The sequence below is a fragment of the Myotis davidii genome, unplaced genomic scaffold, assembly GCF_000327345.1.
Source record: "Myotis davidii unplaced genomic scaffold, ASM32734v1 scaffold766, whole genome shotgun sequence".
Taxonomy (NCBI): Eukaryota; Metazoa; Chordata; class Mammalia; order Chiroptera; family Vespertilionidae; genus Myotis; species Myotis davidii.
Window position 1 is genome coordinate 139,156 of NW_006296846.1, and position 17,886 is coordinate 157,041.

At 38.4% G+C, this 17,886-nt stretch overlaps 2 protein-coding genes across 6 annotated transcripts in view; one reads left to right on the forward strand and one right to left on the reverse strand.

Annotated features, from left to right (window-relative positions):
- The window catches only part of HPS3 (Hermansky-Pudlak syndrome 3), a 73,038-nt gene that overhangs the window by 45,972 nt on the left and 9,180 nt on the right, over positions 1 to 17,886 (forward strand). The window contains exons 8-16 of one of the 3 annotated variants that reach the window (XM_015569708.1): positions 4,012 to 4,120; positions 5,906 to 6,087; positions 6,935 to 7,115; positions 8,280 to 8,513; positions 9,701 to 9,886; positions 10,214 to 10,402; positions 11,308 to 11,415; positions 14,946 to 15,152; positions 16,020 to 16,109. In XM_015569708.1, coding sequence (XP_015425194.1) covers positions 4,012 to 4,120; positions 5,906 to 6,087; positions 6,935 to 7,115; positions 8,280 to 8,513; positions 9,701 to 9,886; positions 10,214 to 10,402; positions 11,308 to 11,415; positions 14,946 to 15,152; positions 16,020 to 16,052 — 1,429 coding nt within the window. In that variant the 3' untranslated portion in view covers positions 16,053 to 16,109. Of the gene's footprint in view, positions 1 to 4,011; positions 4,121 to 5,905; positions 6,088 to 6,934; positions 7,116 to 8,279; positions 8,514 to 9,700; positions 9,887 to 10,213; positions 10,403 to 11,307; positions 11,416 to 14,945; positions 15,153 to 16,019; positions 16,115 to 17,886 lie in introns of those variants that run through there. The other 2 variants (XM_006772579.2, XM_015569709.1) reach the window with 2 other exon arrangements.
- CP (ceruloplasmin (ferroxidase)) overlaps positions 5,595 to 17,886 on the reverse strand; it is a 99,588-nt gene continuing 87,296 nt past the window's right edge. Inside the window, exons 19-20 of one of the 3 annotated variants that reach the window (XM_006772575.2) lie at positions 13,114 to 13,198; positions 5,595 to 6,017 (exon numbers count right to left, since the gene is read on the reverse strand). In XM_006772575.2, coding sequence (XP_006772638.1) covers positions 13,116 to 13,198 — 83 coding nt within the window. In that variant the 3' untranslated portion in view covers positions 5,595 to 6,017; positions 13,114 to 13,115. Of the gene's footprint in view, positions 6,018 to 10,322; positions 10,400 to 13,113; positions 13,199 to 17,886 lie in introns of those variants that run through there. The other 2 variants (XM_015569705.1, XM_006772578.2) reach the window with 2 other exon arrangements.

The following is a 17,886-nucleotide window of genomic DNA, read 5'->3' on the forward strand; positions in this document are numbered from 1 at the left end:
CATTTCTTCTTGGTTCTTCTTCACCTCCTCTTGGTTCTTACACATGTTGTTGAATTTGTCTTCCATCCTTTTCAACGTCCTTATGACCATTGCTCTGAACTCTTTCTCTTACAAATTGCTTGCTTCCATTTCGTTTACTTTTCTTTCCGGTGATTCTGCTTTTCTTTTATATGGGGGCTGTTTCTTTGTCTCCCCATTTTCGCTCCTCTCAGGCTGTCTGGTTATGTGGCTCAGTCTCTACCATGTTGGCTTAAAGGCCCAAAATACAACTTGGCAAGGCACAACACATAGGGCAGAAGACATGAATGTATTCACAATACCATTGACCACCAAAGAAAAGAGAATTAGGGGAGAGAATAGAGCCCAAAAATGATATTGAAAAAAAGAAAAAAGGTAAGAGAGAAAAGAAAAAGCAGATAAAAGAAGGGGTAAAAAATATATGTATATGGGGAGAAAACTCCAAAAAACCAACAGCTAATCCAAAAAATACAAAAACAGAAACCCAGAAAAGCAGGAGGGAAGCTGACTCTGAAGAGGCAGATCTTATTTTCAGAAGGTAAGGTCAAGGAATTGAATGAATGGGAAAATGGCCCTGATCAGTATAGAGGAGGTAGAAAAAGAGTGATTGTATAAGAAGAAAAGTAAAAAACAAAATACTAAAAAAAAAAGTAGAATAATTGGAAAAAATAATAATTGAAAAAAATATATTAAGATATGTGTATATATAAAAGAAAATTTATATATAAAAATTTTCCCCTTTATCTATGTATTCATCTACATTTGGAAAAAAAATAGAGAGCAGATAGGACTGAGTTGGTTATTAAAACTAATTAAGCTATTAGTAGAAGAGAACAAGGGAGGAGTGGAAAAACAAAACATAAAATAAAAAAACAAAAACAAAAAAACCCAAACAAACAAACAAACAACAACAAGAGAGAAAGAAAGAAAGAAAGAAAGAAAGAAAGAAAGAAAGAAAGAGAGAAAGAAAGGAAAAAGAAAGGAAGAAAATTGGCTAGTGAAGAAAAAGAGAAGTGTGCATGGACTTGGAGCAGGGGAGAGGAAAGTAGATATATGACTAGGCCAACACAGACTACTGTAATAGTAATGAATCAATAAAGCAGATAAAGAAGATCAATTTTAAACAGGGATTAAAAAGAAAAGATAGAGAAAAACTCAAGCAGGAACAAGAGAAAAGAAACAGGATGAAAAAGGGAAAGGTGAGGAAGAAAGTGTTGGCATAAAGGAAAAACATAGAGTCTCAGAGGGAGACTGCGCTGCATTCAAATCTGTGGCCTGTAGGGTCAGTGTACCCCTCGAATGTGGAAGGGGGTCCACAGGGCTTCTGGCAGAGGGAGACTCTAGATCTAAGCCCACAGCCATGGGAGACTGTGCCCAGAAAGGCAGCCTGAAGTTCTATACTGGCCGTGCAGTGCCAGTATAATATAATGATTAAAAAATAAAAATAGAATGTAGAATTCTAATCCAGAAAAAATTAAAAAATGGTAAAAATAATAATAAAGTGAAAAAAAGTTTTTAGTTTCTTAAGTAAAAGGTAAAATATAGTGAACTAGTGAAGTGTTGTTCGCTTCAGCGTAGCTTCAATAACCCATAGGGGTTGGTTTAAGACCCCCCTCTATTGTTCTGCACGGCATGTCTCAGTTTCCTGTCAGGTAGTCAGCGCAGTGTTGAAGTACCCAGTGATCACTGCTCCTCTGTGTCAGTTGCCACAAACTTGGTTTCAAGCAGGCAGGATTAGTCTGCCCAACTTTGTTTTCCTGCCTGCTTTCAGTTGTATTTACACAAGCGTCTATTTCTAACATAGCCCCTAGGTGGCGGTGTTTCTGTATTAGTTTTGGGACCAAATGGCCCCTCAACCCAGAGTTAGACTCTTCCTTTCCCTGTCGCACTCAAGACTGGGTTGGAATGATGGACTGTCCCAGAGCTGGTTTCTTGCTCATCTCTCCTTATTCTGATCCCCAGTTTCTGCAAAAACCACCTTCCCCTGCATTCTCAGTGAGTGTTTTTAATTGGAAGATCCTATGTACTGGACTTAGCAAGGAAAAGCAAGGAAGTCAAAAAGACAAAGCAACTGTGCTGCCCCGCATCTTTCTCCCCCTGGCACTGCACGGCCAGTATAGAACTTCAGGCTGCCTTTCTGGGCACAGTCTCCCATGGCTGTGGGCTTAGATCTAGAGTCTCCCTCTGCCAGAAGCCCTGTGGACCCCCTTCCACATTCGAGGGGTACACTGACCCTACAGGCCACAGATTTGAATGCAGCGCAGTCTCCCTCTGAGACTCTGGTCCTTGCTGCTTGTGTTTCTTCCTCTAGCCCAGATCCCCAGTCCTACCTCTCTACAGGCGATTTCTGACCTTTCTGTCCACAGATTTTCTCACTTTTGTGTTTAATTTGCCAATTCTGGGTGGATGTTATTTGATTCAGCTGTTTCTTCTCTCTGCTCTGTGAGAAGGTGCAGGACATGTGCGCTTATTCAGCTGCTGCCTTGTCTCCCCGTGGACAAACTTTTTAGGCACCCGCAGCCAGGGAGGCTGGAGTCTCAGTGTTCATGGGTTCACAGTCAAGGCAGCTGGTCCCTGGGTATTGTGGCTGTAGGGTCCCGGGTGGTATCTGAGGTCTCCCCGGGTGAAGGTAAGGCTGGGCTTCCAATCACAGCCGCTGTCCACTTCAATTTGGCGCAGTCTCTGTTGTAGAGTCAGCCTCCCCGGGAGATAATTCAGTGGTAGTAGAGGCTACCCAGCCAGGGGAGCTTGGTTCGCCAGTCCCTGACAGTCCTGTGTAATATAACTGTCCCTCACTCACAGATACACACACTCCCCACACGCCCACGCACTCTCCTTTCGCTCTCTCACTTATACTATCTTGCTCACTGCCGTCCTGTTGGCCGCCATTTTGGATCTCAAAAGTATTATATATTTTAAGTGATTTTTTGAAATTCTAATTTATTTGAAAATTCATTTAATTAAAGGTCTATGTTTCAAAAAGTTTGTAAACCACAGAAAAATGAATCTCATAGTGAAAGCAAGAGACAGGCTAGTGCTTTAAGCAGACTTGCAGTTATATGTGTCTTCTACACTTTCCTGGCAGCTGTTTGTTGCTCTGTTGGAGCTTCATAAATTTGTGATGCAGGGCATGCTGGGCTTGTGAAGGCCACTTGCAGGAGAGATCCTGGGCACAGGGATTTTCACAGCCAAGTCACCCTTCCTTTTGAGGTCCCTTTCCTGTTCTTTGAGCTTATTGCCTATTTAAGAATACGTGTGGAATGAAGTGGAAGCGATTGGTTTATCAGTTCATGAGTTGTAGAATATTAAATGTTGTAGGCCTGTGTAGCGTTGTGAACAGACAATCCTATATAATAAAAGCCTAATATGCTAAGTGACTGGTCATCTGGTCGGCTGTTCAACCAATGAAAGAATAATATGCTAATGATAGCTAAGGCTGCTCAACCGCTTGCTGTGACATGCACTGACCACCAGAGGGCAGACAGTAGACTGATCAACCAGTCACTATGACATGCACCGACCAGCAGGGGACAGAAAGTCAATACAGGAGCGGAAACCACAGGCGTGGAAACATGGAACAGATTGATGAATCTCAGAGGGAAGGGGGGATGGGGGAAGGTGGGGAGAGATTAACCAAAGATCTTGTATGTATACTAGAGGCCTGCATACTAGGCCCGGTGCATGGATTCATGTACTGGTTGGGTCCCTCGGCCTTGCCTGTGGGGATCAAGCCAAAACCGGCTCTCCAACATCCCCCAAGGGTTCCCAGATTGTGAGAGGGCGCAGGCCAGGCTGAGGGGCCCCACTGGTGCATGAATTTATGCACCAGGTCTCTAGTACTCTATAAAAATTGATTGTATAGTTAACACTGAAGAAAATACTAAATGAAAATTATTTTATAGTTATATTTAGGTATCAAATATTTACCATTTAAAATTGCCATTTATTAAATATGTCTTATCTTACAGTTCTTGTCCTTTGTTTTGCTTTTAGTTCTAGAAAAGATACCAGTGTAAAGCTCAAAACACCTCCTGTAGCCGAGGCTGGGTGGAATTTGTATATTGTGAATACAATCTCACCAGTGCAACTGTACAAAGAAATGGTACTCCTTTCAGACTTCTCATTCTTATTTGTAGAAATGTAGAGTGGAATTGATGACCAAAAATGGATTCTATCTTAACATTCAGAATGTCACACCCACCAGCTTTGTCTGACACTGCAGTGTACATCTTTCTCCATCTTCTTATTTTTCCAACTCCTGACATTTGAGGAGCTAGTAGAAATTCCCTTCATGAAAATAAGACTCCATTATTCATACCATCATTCTGTGAGGATTGATTAACCAATCTAAATATAAATAACCTTTGACCTTTACTTTGAATCCTAGCAAAGAGAACCATGAAAGAAATGGAGCTGAAAGAAATCTTAGATCATTTGTCCCCGTCTCATTCTTCTTTGAAATATCAGCAGGTTTTCCCTGGGCACTGCAACACCTGTAGCATTGCCCTGTGAGTAGGGCCCCATAGTGGGCATTCTTTTTTATTTTATTTTAGGCATTCTTATTCCTTTTCTAAAAGTGACAGCTGCCAACTCATTCTTGGCCATTTTTTAAACTCTTTATTTTGAAATATGTACTTTCAAACTTACAGAAAAGTCGAAAGAATAAGAATAGTACAAATAAAACCTGTATATTCCCTACTTAGATTTACCCTGAGTATATATCCCCTGCTTCCCTCTCCCCCCCTCCCCCACTCTTGCACTTTCTACACACACAAACACACATGTTGTTTTCTGATCCTTTGGAAAATAAATTGCATAGATCATAGTCTAAGGTGAAATACTTCAGTGTATGTTTCCTAAGAATCAGGATATTTGCTTGTATAGTAGGGCAGTCATGTGCTTCAGTACATTTAACACTGACGCTATACTTTAGTCTCTGGTTCATATTTCATTTTTGTCAGTTACCCTAATGGTCTAATAGCATTCACCTACTCTGATCCAGGATCTACTCTGGCATCGGGTATTGTGTTTGTCATGTCTCTTTAGCCCTTTAAAATCTGGAATATGTTCACAGCCTTTTTTTTTTATGACATAAACATTTTTGAAAAATGTATTTTCCCTTTTCCACCTTTTATAATTTTTCATGATTAGCTTATCCTTCCTGGCCAGAATATTGCACAGGTGATTCAGTAGTGTTTAGTGTGTTTCTCAGGGTATGACCTTGATGATATCCATCTGCATCACCCCTTATTGGTGATGTTAATTTTGATCATCAGGTCAAGGTTTTGCCTGATTTGTCACAGGCATTTTAATGCTGATGATTGTATCAGCTTTGGTCTGGTTTTTAAGTTTTGTTTAATTGAAAATCTGAGACTTCATCTAGATGATTTGACTACTAGAATCTGTACAGATACAGATTGTTTCAGATAGCCCGTGATAAATTTTTATCAGCCCTCTGCAAGTTACAGAAATAGATGTAATATGATTTCAATTCACCAGTTGAAACTAACAGAAGGGATACTCAGTTTGAATTTGAAAAATATTTAAATCATAGAACTTTAAAAAAGAGTTAACTATTTCAGAGGTTCATTAGCTTTATTACTAAGTTAACAGTATTATTAGTATTACAGTATTATTTGTACTTTTTCTAATGATGAGCGCTGTTTAACAAAGGAGTATTTACAATTGTATGTATAAAACTGGCTCATAGATTGGGAGGGGGTACCTTAGGGGACACCTAGTCCCTGCCAGAATGATAATCACTTTTTAGGACTTAATGTGTCCAAATATTAATTTTATTAACAAAATATATAAATATTCTTAAAAACTGGGAAACTTTTAAGGTTTTTTCTGCTGCAACATTAGCTGTTTGCTTTTTTTGTTTTAGGTAGACTACAGTAATACCTACAAGACTGCAAAAACCCAGAGCTGCATCCACCTTCTTAGTGAGGCCCATCTGTTAGTGAGAGCTGCCCTGATGGATGCCAGTCAGCTGGAACCTGGAGAAAAAGCAGAACTTGTAGAAGCATTTAAAGAAAGCTGTGGGCACCTTGGAGACTGTTACAGCAGGTTGATGATGCTTTTTGGAAACTTGTTAGAGAAACTGTCTTGAACTTTGGGTGTACTCGCTCTTTTCCATCTCTGGTAGTTACCTGATAATTGGGGTTATGCATGAGGGGAGGTGGCTCATTTATTTACTTCACAAGCATTTGTTGAGCACATACAATATGACAGGTATTGTGCTAAGCTTAGAGATACAAAAATGAATGTTTCCTGCCTTCAAGTAGTTAATTAGGTGAGTAGTGAGTCTCAAGTTCATGAGTCTCCCATCACTTAATTTATGAATTGGAAGTTTCTTTTCATGCCTCAAGATGGGGATATTGTGGGGCATGACCAGTAAAATCCCTGACAGTGAAAGCTCTATTACTAGTTTATCCCTTGTTAGCTTTATGGGAGAGATACCAGTTGGATGTTCTGTGGTTTTTTAATCTTAGTAGTCAATGCTTTTATGATGCTAGAAAAGGACACTAGTATGAATAATGATTTTTATTTCTGAGAATGATGTTTATAAGTTGTTTTGTATATGATTGTTTCAAAGGCTTATTTGACCGATTATAAATTAATAAAACAGACTTTTCCTACCTATAAACACCATTATTTTAGAGCCACATTATGAAAATAAAATTCATTTAATGATTTTTTTTCTATTTTTTTATGGTCAAGCAAAAATAGCTACATTAATTAGAAGGGCTTTGCAGAATAAAACTTAGGAGCTTATTTCAACTACTAATGAGAGTAGAAAAGTATTTTGAGAATTATGTCATCTGGAAAGCATAATCTGTTTTATTATGAAGTGTATTAGATACCTTGGCTTAAAAATGACAAATCTGAGCTTTCTTTGCTTCCTTTTCTTCAGGCTTGACACCCAGTATTCCCACCTCGCCTTGCCCTACTATAAGATGTCTGGTTTGTCTATGGCTGAAGTTTTGGCTCGAGTGGACTGGGCAGTTGAGGATGGATCACAGAAATATGAGAGGGGGTTAATCTTTTACATTAGTCATTCACTTTATGAGAACCTGGATGAAGAATTAAGTGAAGTGAATATGGTTTTCTATTTAGTTATATCTAATATTTTTAAGTTTTTATTTCAGCAATTTATTTTATGTAATACCATTAAGAAGTTAATTTCCAAATATTTTTCCTTGGTAATAGTTTCTTTTCCTAAAATGGTGACTAATGTGCCCATTTCTTCATTAATAATTATAGAATTATAGCTTGGAAAGGAACTTACAATCATCTTATCATACTTTCTCATTATATAGACAGAGAAATGTGATCCATTATGATTGAGTGACCTGCCCAATGTAACAGTTGCTTGTCTTTAGAAGAATGACACAGAAATGTGGGCTTTGCTTCCTTCTCGTCTGCAGCCCTTTTACAACCCTAGTCATCCCACTCTTCAAGTGTCCAAAGCTTCACTTAAAATATCCTAGCATAGTGACCTTAACACATTATTAAGGATTATTTGTAGCCCCTCGTGTATTTTTACTTTTTAAAAATAGGTTTTTATTGATTTTAGGGATAGAGGAACATTGATGTGAGAGAGAAACATTGATTGGTTGCCTCTGGTATTCACCTTGACTGGGGATTGAACCCCCAACTCAGGCTTGTGCCCTGACCCAGAATTAAACTAGCGACTCCCCAGTGTACAGGACAATGCCCAACCAATGGACACAGAGCCACACTCAAGAGGCCAAAGGGCCACATGTGGCTCGCGAGCCGCAGTTTGCCGACCATGGAGCTAGGGCCCTCATGTATTTTTAAAAAGATGAATACAGTTTTGCAAAGTTAGATACTGTGATACAAAATGTTTTAAGATTTTGAGAGAAATGAAAATTTATAATAAATTACCCCATTAAGTATATTTTGTACTAAGCTGTAATTTCTTATAATGGACTTTTGAGTGTGATATAATCTAATATTTTCTTTTTCTGAATGCTTGTTAATGTTAGAAGTGCTGGCCACAATTTGGTACATATTTTCACTGCTTTTTCATTTTAACTCAGCAAAGAAATTACTTCAAGTAATCTGAGTTCTCCCACATTATCATCATCAACTCTGTCTTTTTAAATCAAAACATAATACTATAATTTTATTTTAATTGAAATGTTATACCTTAGCTTTGTATCATTATTTCCCCCTGATTTTGTTGCTTTCTGTTGACTGACTGGCCTTTTATTTCTCATTTATACTCACTGAAGGAATTAGCAGTAAAAGTGGTTCAGATGTTTCATGTGGCTGAGCCAAAGCAGCTGCCCCATATCCTCTGTAGTCCTTCTATGAAGAATATTAACCCTCTAACTGCCATGAGCTATCTAAGGAAACTGGATATTTCCGGGTTTTCATCCATCTTAGTGACATTGACCAAGGCAGCAATGGCTCTGAAAATGGGAGATCTTGACATGTACAGAAAAGAAGTGAAAAGCCATTCAGAGGTATGGTGCCTTGCCTGGTATTAACAGCAGGCTGAAATAAGACCGGTAGTCCTGAGGTGTTTAGCTTTCTTCTGGCTTCTGTCTAGCTCATTTTTTTCTTAGTCATAAAGGAAAATAGACTTAACATTATAAAGGAAGTGACCCAGAGGGAATGCTTGAGCTTTGGATCTGGCAAATAAAAAGAATTATAAATGGCAGCAGTGAGTATCCAAAGACCTTTCAACTTAGGTATGTTTAGAGCATGGGAAACATATGGGCTCTTTCTGAGCCGACCGTCAGCATGAGGGAATGCCTTGCACACTGAAATACAGTAGAGTGAAGTGTATTCAAGTACAGCAGGTGGGATATTAGCTGTGAGTCTTAGGAGTCCAGAGGTTGCAGAAATAGCCTGCACCTGGGAAAATCACAAAGGACTATCTGGAAGATTGGACATTTGAATTATATAGCAAAGAAAAGGTAGCTTTCATTGAAAAAGAGGCCATTTGGGAGCATGAGCAAAATGTTAATTATTAAGGGAAGAAATTGTGAGGCAACATTAATTGTACAATGTCCCAGACCTATTCCCTTGCATATGTTCTCTAATTTTTGAAACAATGCTGTAAGGTAGATGCTATTATTATACTTATTCTACAGATAAGGGAACTAAGCCGAAGAAAGGTTAAATAACTTGTTCAAGATGACAATGCTGGTGAGTGTAGAATTAGGATTTAAAGCAGGCAGTCTATCTTCAGATCTGTGCTCTTACACTGTTGTTTTACTGCCTGACTATAGGCAAACACCCACAGTACGACTTTGGTTTCTAAAACAAGAAAAGCAGGAGTGCTTTATCATAATGAGAAGAGCAAGTCAACACTGAGGTGTCCTTTGCTTTGAAGAGTAGAATTCTAGAAAGATGAATTTTCTGTCCATAATTTTGAAAAAACTTAAGGTATATTATTATTAAATCAAGTAAACTTAAATATAAAGCTTTCTCCAAAAATAGGGCATCTTGATGCTTAATTAAATATTAATAACTTCTATGAAGATAGTTAACCAATAATCTTAAAGTAAGAATTGGTCTTTATAGTTAAAGAGAAAATTGAGATTAAATTATTAATAACTTAACCATGAATCTTGAATGCACTAGTGTGTATTTATAAGATGAATGCAATGTACATTTTGTTCCTAAATTTATTTTTTATCTTTAGATGAAATTAGTATGTGGCTTTATTCTTGAACCTCGGCTATTGATTCAACAGAAGAAGGGACAGATGGTTCCAACTGAGCTTGCAGTTCACTTGAAAGAGACCCAGCCTGGGTTGCTTGTGGCTTCAATCCTGGGGTTGCAGAAGAACAACAAGATTGGGATTGAAGAATCAGATTCCTTCTTTAAGGTTTGTCAATTTCCAAATATTAATTGTTCTAGATAAAATTGGTAGCGGCCAGGGAGCAGAATAAGAGAAGTGAGTTTTTATTTGTTTATTGAAAAAAACAAACTTAGACATAACCAATTTATAAAAGAATATATGTAGAAAATTTTCATCCATGCAAGCTTGAATTTGTTTCCTGTTAAAATGTCTAAGTGTGCTGTGCCATGGCACTAGTGTTAACAATAGATTATGAAATGCATGGTCCACATGATGGAATGCTGTTCAGACCAGTTGTAACTCGATCAATACTATATTTATCTGTGATATGGGGGCTTGTTTCACACGTTCAAGGTGCTCTGTGGTAAGGATGGAGATATGATTCCTCAGCTGTTGGTGGACTTTTGGGAAGCTCAGCTGATAGCATGTCTCCCAGATGTGCTACTGCAGGAACTCTTTTTCAAGCTCACATCACAATACATCTGGAGATTATCAAAGAAGCAGCCCCCTGACACCATACCATTGCGAACATCAAAGGATCTGGTAAGATAATGGAATAATACATTACACATTACAATAATGTACCTTATTATTTTGAATGGCTTTGAATTAAACCTAAGTTTTATCACCAGATATCTTTTTTAAGCAGGAGTTAAAAGTACACTTCGAACTTGTCCATGAGTGAAGTTGCCCACATTTTAAATAATTTTGTATTCTAAAGAGTGCTTGTACTGCCTCTGTGTTCCTGACTTGCAGTGGTACCTCAGTAGCTAAAGTATGAGGGAAGGGGCTTTCCCAGAGCATGTCTGTGCTTCCCAGGATGGCCATGATGTAGAACAGGAGAAAAGACATCTGCTGACCTCCCTTACATGTGAGGTACTGTGGAAAAGGATCCCATTATGTCCTGTCAGCTGCACACATAAGGGCTGTTCTGTAGCCCTCATGGCAGCCCTCACCACTGCTTTACCCATCCTGCTCCTTTCCCTTACCAGCTTCTCTACCTCTCATGAATGCCACAGTTAACTGGAAAAAACACCAACTTTTGAATAATAGGGCTTTTAGGGGAGTCATCTTGAGAACTTACAGAGAAATTTTGTCTCCCAAGGAAAGTAGTAGAAATAAAAAATTGTTTCCAATATTATTAACTTTTTTTAAGTATAATTAGCTTAAAGCACTATTGCTTTTTTTGCTAGAAAGGGCCTCCTTGGAATATTTTAAAATTTAAAGTATTAAGAAATATTCAGTGCAGATTTGTTCAGTGAGAAGCAGGAAGATTGAAACTTTCCCTAGGGGATAGATTCTAAATGACTTCTCTTCTCATTCCCAGGAAGGTGTATACTTAACTCTGCAACATGACTGAGGACTAGTGATTGCTTGTTCTATATAGCATGGATGAAGAACATCTGTTTTGTTGTATTATGTTTATATTAATTTCTTTTACATTTTAGATAAACGCCTGTAGCCATTATGGCTTAATCTATCCATGGGTTAATGTCTTAATAACATCTGATTCCTTAGCTGACAAAAATTATGTAGAAGATCTCTCCAAATTACAGGTAAATGAAAATGCCTCTTTTTAATTAGTATACATATTACAATTTAACGTAGGCTATAAATTTGGTAAGACTTCAGATGTGTTAATCTAGAATGTATAATTTTGAGGGGAAAATCCACAGGCATGCTCAGATGCTCTCCTGCCTCTGCCTGAAACTGCTCACAGGAGGCTGCTTTCGTTACCATAAATGAGTGAGCACCCAAATCACATGACTGTCTTGGCTCTTTTTCAGCTTGTGCTTGAAAACACTTTGTGAAATGCATATGTGGCAAATGTTTAGCAGAGTTTTATTGGTATGATTTATGTTTGTTCAGTCTTCACTCATACATTTTAGGCCTCAAGCCCAATCCAGCCACTACTGTCTTTTTTGTAGGAAATAGTTCAAAGTAGCCAATTTATCTGGCTCCTGAAAGGATTAAAAAAAGAAAAAGGAAGAAGTATGATCAGAGAGTGTAGATCATCCTACAGGAATTCTGACTGTGACAGTGTCTTGACCAGAATGAGAAATAAAGTCTACATTTGACTTGGACCAGTCTGGGCTAGATGTGGATATGATTTTGTTTAATGTAGTTCAATGGTCCAAGGATCAAATAGAACCCACAAATCTGTTTTGTTTGGTCACCCATTGTATCTACTAACATATAAAAATTAAGACTTCTGAGTTTCACATTTCTCTTGAAAAATTCAGCAGACCTAGTAACCCTGGGCCCTCATTGCCTAAGAACTGCGGGTTGGAGCCATCCAATGGCTGGCTGTCTTGCCGCTACAGTTTTTTTGGTCTAGACACTGAGCCTGTGGTATCCAGTTTCCTTACACCCAGCTGCCTTTTGGCTTCCTTAGTTTTTTGAGTTTGCAGCCCCTCATTTTCCCTGGGAACAGGTATAAGTGTGGTTATTGCTTATGGAAACCAAAATTGGGAATGGAGGTTGGGAGGGAAGCTCAGCAGGCAATATTGCTTGGATAGCCTCTGTGTTGTCTCCAGAAATGGAGTTACTTACATTCTTAAAAAATCACCAAAGAGTCTTGTTGGTTCTCATTTTTAGTACCCTTATGATGTAGAGGCTACTGAGCCTCAGGCTTGTTCATTCCATAGATATTCCTTGAACATATACTGTAAATTTGTACAACATGGGACCAGGCTGGCAGGGCTTTGCTCTCCCGGAACATGTGCACTAATCACCTATTTAACATCATAATTGTAACAAATGCTATTAAATCTCACCTGATAAAACATATTTGTAATCACTGCTTGAAAAAGTATAATATAGAGGTTTAAAAAGGAGTCTTTGCTGTTAAAGGATAGAAATGTAGTCAGTCTAATCATCTCTAAGTCACTTTCCTAATTATATCTCTTTCTAGTTTATCTGTGGGTCAATTAGTCTTAGTTATTAAGAACAAAATAACTCTCAAGAAACAAGAATATTTTATGTGGTTCTCACCTAGAGGAATGGGGAGGTTCAGGATCACCCAGAGAGGTTTCTCAAAATTGTATGACTCCCTCCACTCCCACCTACCACCACCATACAAATTTAATGTGTCTCCTGTCCTCAGTCACTGTGACAGTACATTTTTGCAAAAATAAAATAAAAACAATATAGAAATCACCTACATGTCAAAAAGCTGCTGTCTGAAATGACACAGTATGTAGTAAATGCCCTGCCCTTCGCCAAAATTGTCACTTCCTTGCTGAACATCTCACCTTTAGAGCAGCAGTTGATTGAGTAGGTAGAGGAGCCCCAGAAGTCTGGATTCCATTCCTGCAGAGCCAGCTGAGGGCAAGGGATCTAAATCAGAGAAGGGAGTAAATGATACCTGTGCTGGAGTGGAGAGGAGTCCACTTCCTATTTTGAAAGAATAATGGAGCAGTCTGCTAAGAAGCAGACAGCACTGAGAGTATTTTAAAGGGCAGTAGTAACCTTTGGACCATTTTTTAATTCAGTAATATATGTGTTGTCTGGTGTATTTTACTTTTAAACTTCTTGATGATATGGATAAAATTAAGGAAAAGTTCATGAGTAATCATCTTGTACCAAGCTTTGACTAATTGCATTTTAACCATGCCTTGCTCCTTCCGATATAGAAATAATCTTTTATGTTGGGAGATCTATGAGTGGCAAGTTATCACCTTATTTTGTGTTTGCTATCTTACTACCAGGAAATTATTCAGATGAAGGTTATTATTAAACTTGCAGGAAGGAAAGGGATCGACCTTATTCTCCTAGCCATTCCTTGGTAGAGATTGGAATAAAGTAAGCACACTGACTATATAAATAGATAGATAGATAGATAGATAGATAGATAGATAGATAGATAGATAGATAGATAGGAGGATATAGACATCCTATATCCTCCTGTGAGCCTGAGAAGCTGTAGCAAAAAGGATACAAGAAGAAGAAAATCAGTATATGATCTTCTCATCTTTATCCAGAAGAAAGGTGGTAGAATAAAAAATATTACAGTTAAATAAAACAAAACAGTAGGACACTTGGCCCTTGAGCATCATGGGTGTTGGGAGCACCAGCTGACCGCACAACGGAAAATTCATATGTAACTTGAGTTGGCCCTCAGCACTGCCAGTTGACTCTTTAATGATGGGTTTGAACTGTGTAGGTAACTTGAAAAAATCTGCATATATGTGGACCCATGCAGTTCAAATCCGCATACTAAGGGTCAATTGTATTTGTAGTTTGCTTAAAAGTTAAATATTGGTTACAGTTCTGAATACTGAAATAGTACCTGCTCTTTATTCAGCTTGTGGCAAATGGTGTTGATACAAATTATTAGGTTCTTAACAGTTGAGTTGGTTTTTTTAAATGTTAAATTTTATTTTGGTTATATGTGTAGTGCATGCTTATTATAGAAACTTTGGAAAATATAGGAAAAAGACACAAGTAGGCTTTGTCCTCCCATTCATTGAGCTGATCGCTGTCTCAAATTCTATGCTCTCCCAAAGGCATTTCTATATGTTTATGTACCTGTGAAGATTTTATGAAACTAATCGTGCTCTGAATATAATTTTGTATTAAGATGTTTTTACTCTCATTTTATCATGAGTATTTTGTCATTTAATGGCCTTCAAAAACAATTTTGGTGGCTATATAATACCATCATACAGATGTACCATAATTTACTTACCCCTTTTTGTGTAACATTTAGGTTCTTCCTACTTTTTCAGTATTATAAATATTCTTGTGATAAACATCATTGGATATAAATCTTTTACCATGATGTTGATTATCTCCTTAGGATGGAGTCCCTAAAGCATTCCCATTAGTTTTAAAATGCAGTCCTTACAAAATAAATAAAATCATGTTATTTTTTTAAATGATTGCTTTCTATCAAATAGATTGTTATTCTTCAAACTAGAGGTGGTTAAATATTATTTAATACTTAACTTAAACTTAATGAGTATCATATATGTGTGCTCTAAAATTGTATTCTTCTTTTTCTTAAAAAAATTTTTACTCTCATATGTTGTGCTCTAGATTTCAGGGTGCCTCATTCCATAACCTTTCACTTTTCTGTTCATAGTCTCTTATATGTGGTCCTTCATTTGACATAGCTTCCATTGTTCCGTTCTTGGAGCCTCTCTCAGAAGACACTGTTGCTGGCCTCAGTGTCCAGGTTCTGTGCCGGACGCGTCTGAAAGAGTATGAGCAGTGCATAGACACACTGCTAGAGAGGTGCCCAGAGGCGGTCATTCCATATGCTAGTCATGAACTGAAAGAAGAGAATCGGGTATGCTTTTCAGATTACATTTTCTAGATCAGTGATAATCAGATTTGATCATCTGCAAAATGGGGACAGATTAATGCCAGTCCAGCTTCACAGGACTGTGCAGGTCAAATGAGCAGATAATATTAACATCTATGTGTTTTGAGTACTGTTAGGGGCTATTAAAATGTATGATGATGGTATGTTATCTTCATTAAAAATCACTCATTTGGCCGAAACAGGTTTGGCTCAGTGGATAGAGCATCGGCCTGCGGACTGAAGGGTCCCGGGTTCGATTCCGGTCAAGGGCATGTACCTTGGTTGCGGGCATATCCCCAGTGGGAGATGTGCAGGAGGCAGCTGATTGATGTTTCACTCTCATCGATGTTTCTAACTCTCTATCTCTCTCACTTCCTCTCTGTAAAAAATCAATAAAATATATATTTTTTTAAAAAATCACTCATTTGAAGATGAAGTAGGCTATTTCTGAAGATTTGGGAAACTTAATGATAATGGGAAAATATTTTTTGGGCTACATGGTCTTTAGTTTAGAAATTAGAGATCTAGGCTTTAGTCCTTTTTATTTTCTTCCTTCCTTCCTTCTTGCCACCTCAGACATAATCCAGGACATGTCTATGTTTTTTCGTGAAAGTGGCTATGTACTTATGCATAGTGTACATACTATTAGATTTTCATGCTACAAATCTGACTTCCATGTTATAGTTTAAACCAGAAGACTGGCTGCTGCTACAACTTCTGTTATAACAAAGTTGCCACCTTAACCAAAATGATGCATTTTGGTCCAGTACTTTCCTGCACGATCTTCTCATTCTTTTTGGAAATCTTAATATAAAATGCAGCAAACTTAAAATTTATTCATTTTTTCCTAAGATAGACTTTGTGGTGGAAAAAACTGCTGCCTGAACTTTGTCAGAGAATAAAATGTGGCGGAGAGAAATATCAACTTTACCTGTCATCATTAAAAGGTAAAATGATCATTTTTGCTTGATTATATATTTAATTGCATCTTAGCTTTAGTTTCCATAATTTGTTGAAGCCCTGCTTTCTCTAGTGAGGCAAAGAGGTTCTAATCGGCTGGAGCTGGCTTTCAGCATTCAAACTCCCCCATTGTATTTGACATGCATTCATCTCTTCTAGCTACAGAGCTCACCCTTTCAGTTAATCTTTTCAAACATAAGTTATCATAGCACCAGAAAGTAACAACATCAGGATTCCAAAAATTGGAATTTTCATTAATACAATTACATTTTTTATTAATGCTTAATTTATTTCATGAAGGAAATTAAGATAGTTATCATTATTAATCATAATTATAAGCAAGTATTGAGGAATTACAAGGTTCTCAAGGATTTTAAAGTGGTGTGTCTCTATGCAGTATTTTATAGCATTGGTAGTTATTTTTTAAATTTCAAAATAATGCTTTGTAAATCTTGATAGATACATGGTTATCAAGTTCTTACTCTTGTGTTAATATCACCACTTTAATTGTTGGCCTGATGACAGGGTGTGGCTACAGTGATTCCAGTGTTGGAGTTGTGTTTTCTAGCAGAGCTCATTGTCTTTAAAGTGTTAGGCAGAATCAGTGCTTATTGGAAGGAGTTTTTCTGAAAATCTCCCTTCATGATCGGGAGGAGGTGACTATACCCTAACGTTTTGTGCTGCCCATCTCCCTGATTGTTCTTTGGTTTTCAGAAGATGGAAGTGTCAGGTGTTTGATTGCCTGACCCACCTGCATCATATTTATCACAGAATTTTGAACTGATCATTTGTGTTAGTGCAGTGCTTCTGAACCTTGGCTGCACATTAGAATCACCTGGGAATCTTTTTAAAATCCCGATTTCTGGGCCTCACCAGTTGGCCAGAGCACAGCCCATCAGGACGGCAAGAGAGACTCTGCCAGAGAAACGGGAGAGGAGGGTGTCCCTGAAGAGGAGGCCCAGAATCTATACTTGATCCAGGAGGAGAAGGACACAGTGCTGGAAGCAGTTCACATAAGCGTCCATTTCCAGGGAAACAGGATACTTAGCAAATAGTTTCTTTGCCCGACTTGACAGGTAGGATAGAAACTGTACTGGTACATCTCCAAGGATGAGCAGTTTAGTCCCAGGGGTCTTTGATTTGCTGAAAAGTAAATCTCGCTGAGAACCTGGCTGGAAAGACCTTTTCATGTACTGTGCTCTCCGCCTGCCTTGCCGTTAAATAGAAAACAAGCCAAGACTGCTCTCAGGTAAACTAAAGACCAAACGGCCACTTGTGAGTTCCAGAGGAGCATTTATAACAGTGACTGCTCTTCGTAAGTTAATGAATTTCTCGGCATACCTGCTGGAAGGCTCCCTACCCGTTAAAAAACCCTCTCTTGGATCGTATCCGTCTGTCCACGTTTTCTTTCCCCGAGTCCCCTCTGACCGCCTCTGTGCATCACGGGCAGCACTGGCCCCAGGCTGCACAGTTCTGCTCTGCTCCGCGTCAGGGGAGCCTGGGAGCTGCGATCCCCGAAAGGGTAGGAAGCCTTCCAGCAGATCCGCCAGAACTGCCTCTAGGAGCACGCGGCAGTTTTGCAAAGCTTGGACCAAGGACCAAGGACCAAGGCAGGACAGCCATCTATAATAATAAAAGCGTAATATGCTAATTAGACCGGATGTCCTTCTGGATGACCTTCTGGACGACTTTCCCAATGAAGCTGGGACTGTGAGGGAAGCCAGGTCCCGGGTGCCAGAGGGAAGCTGGTGCTGGCAGC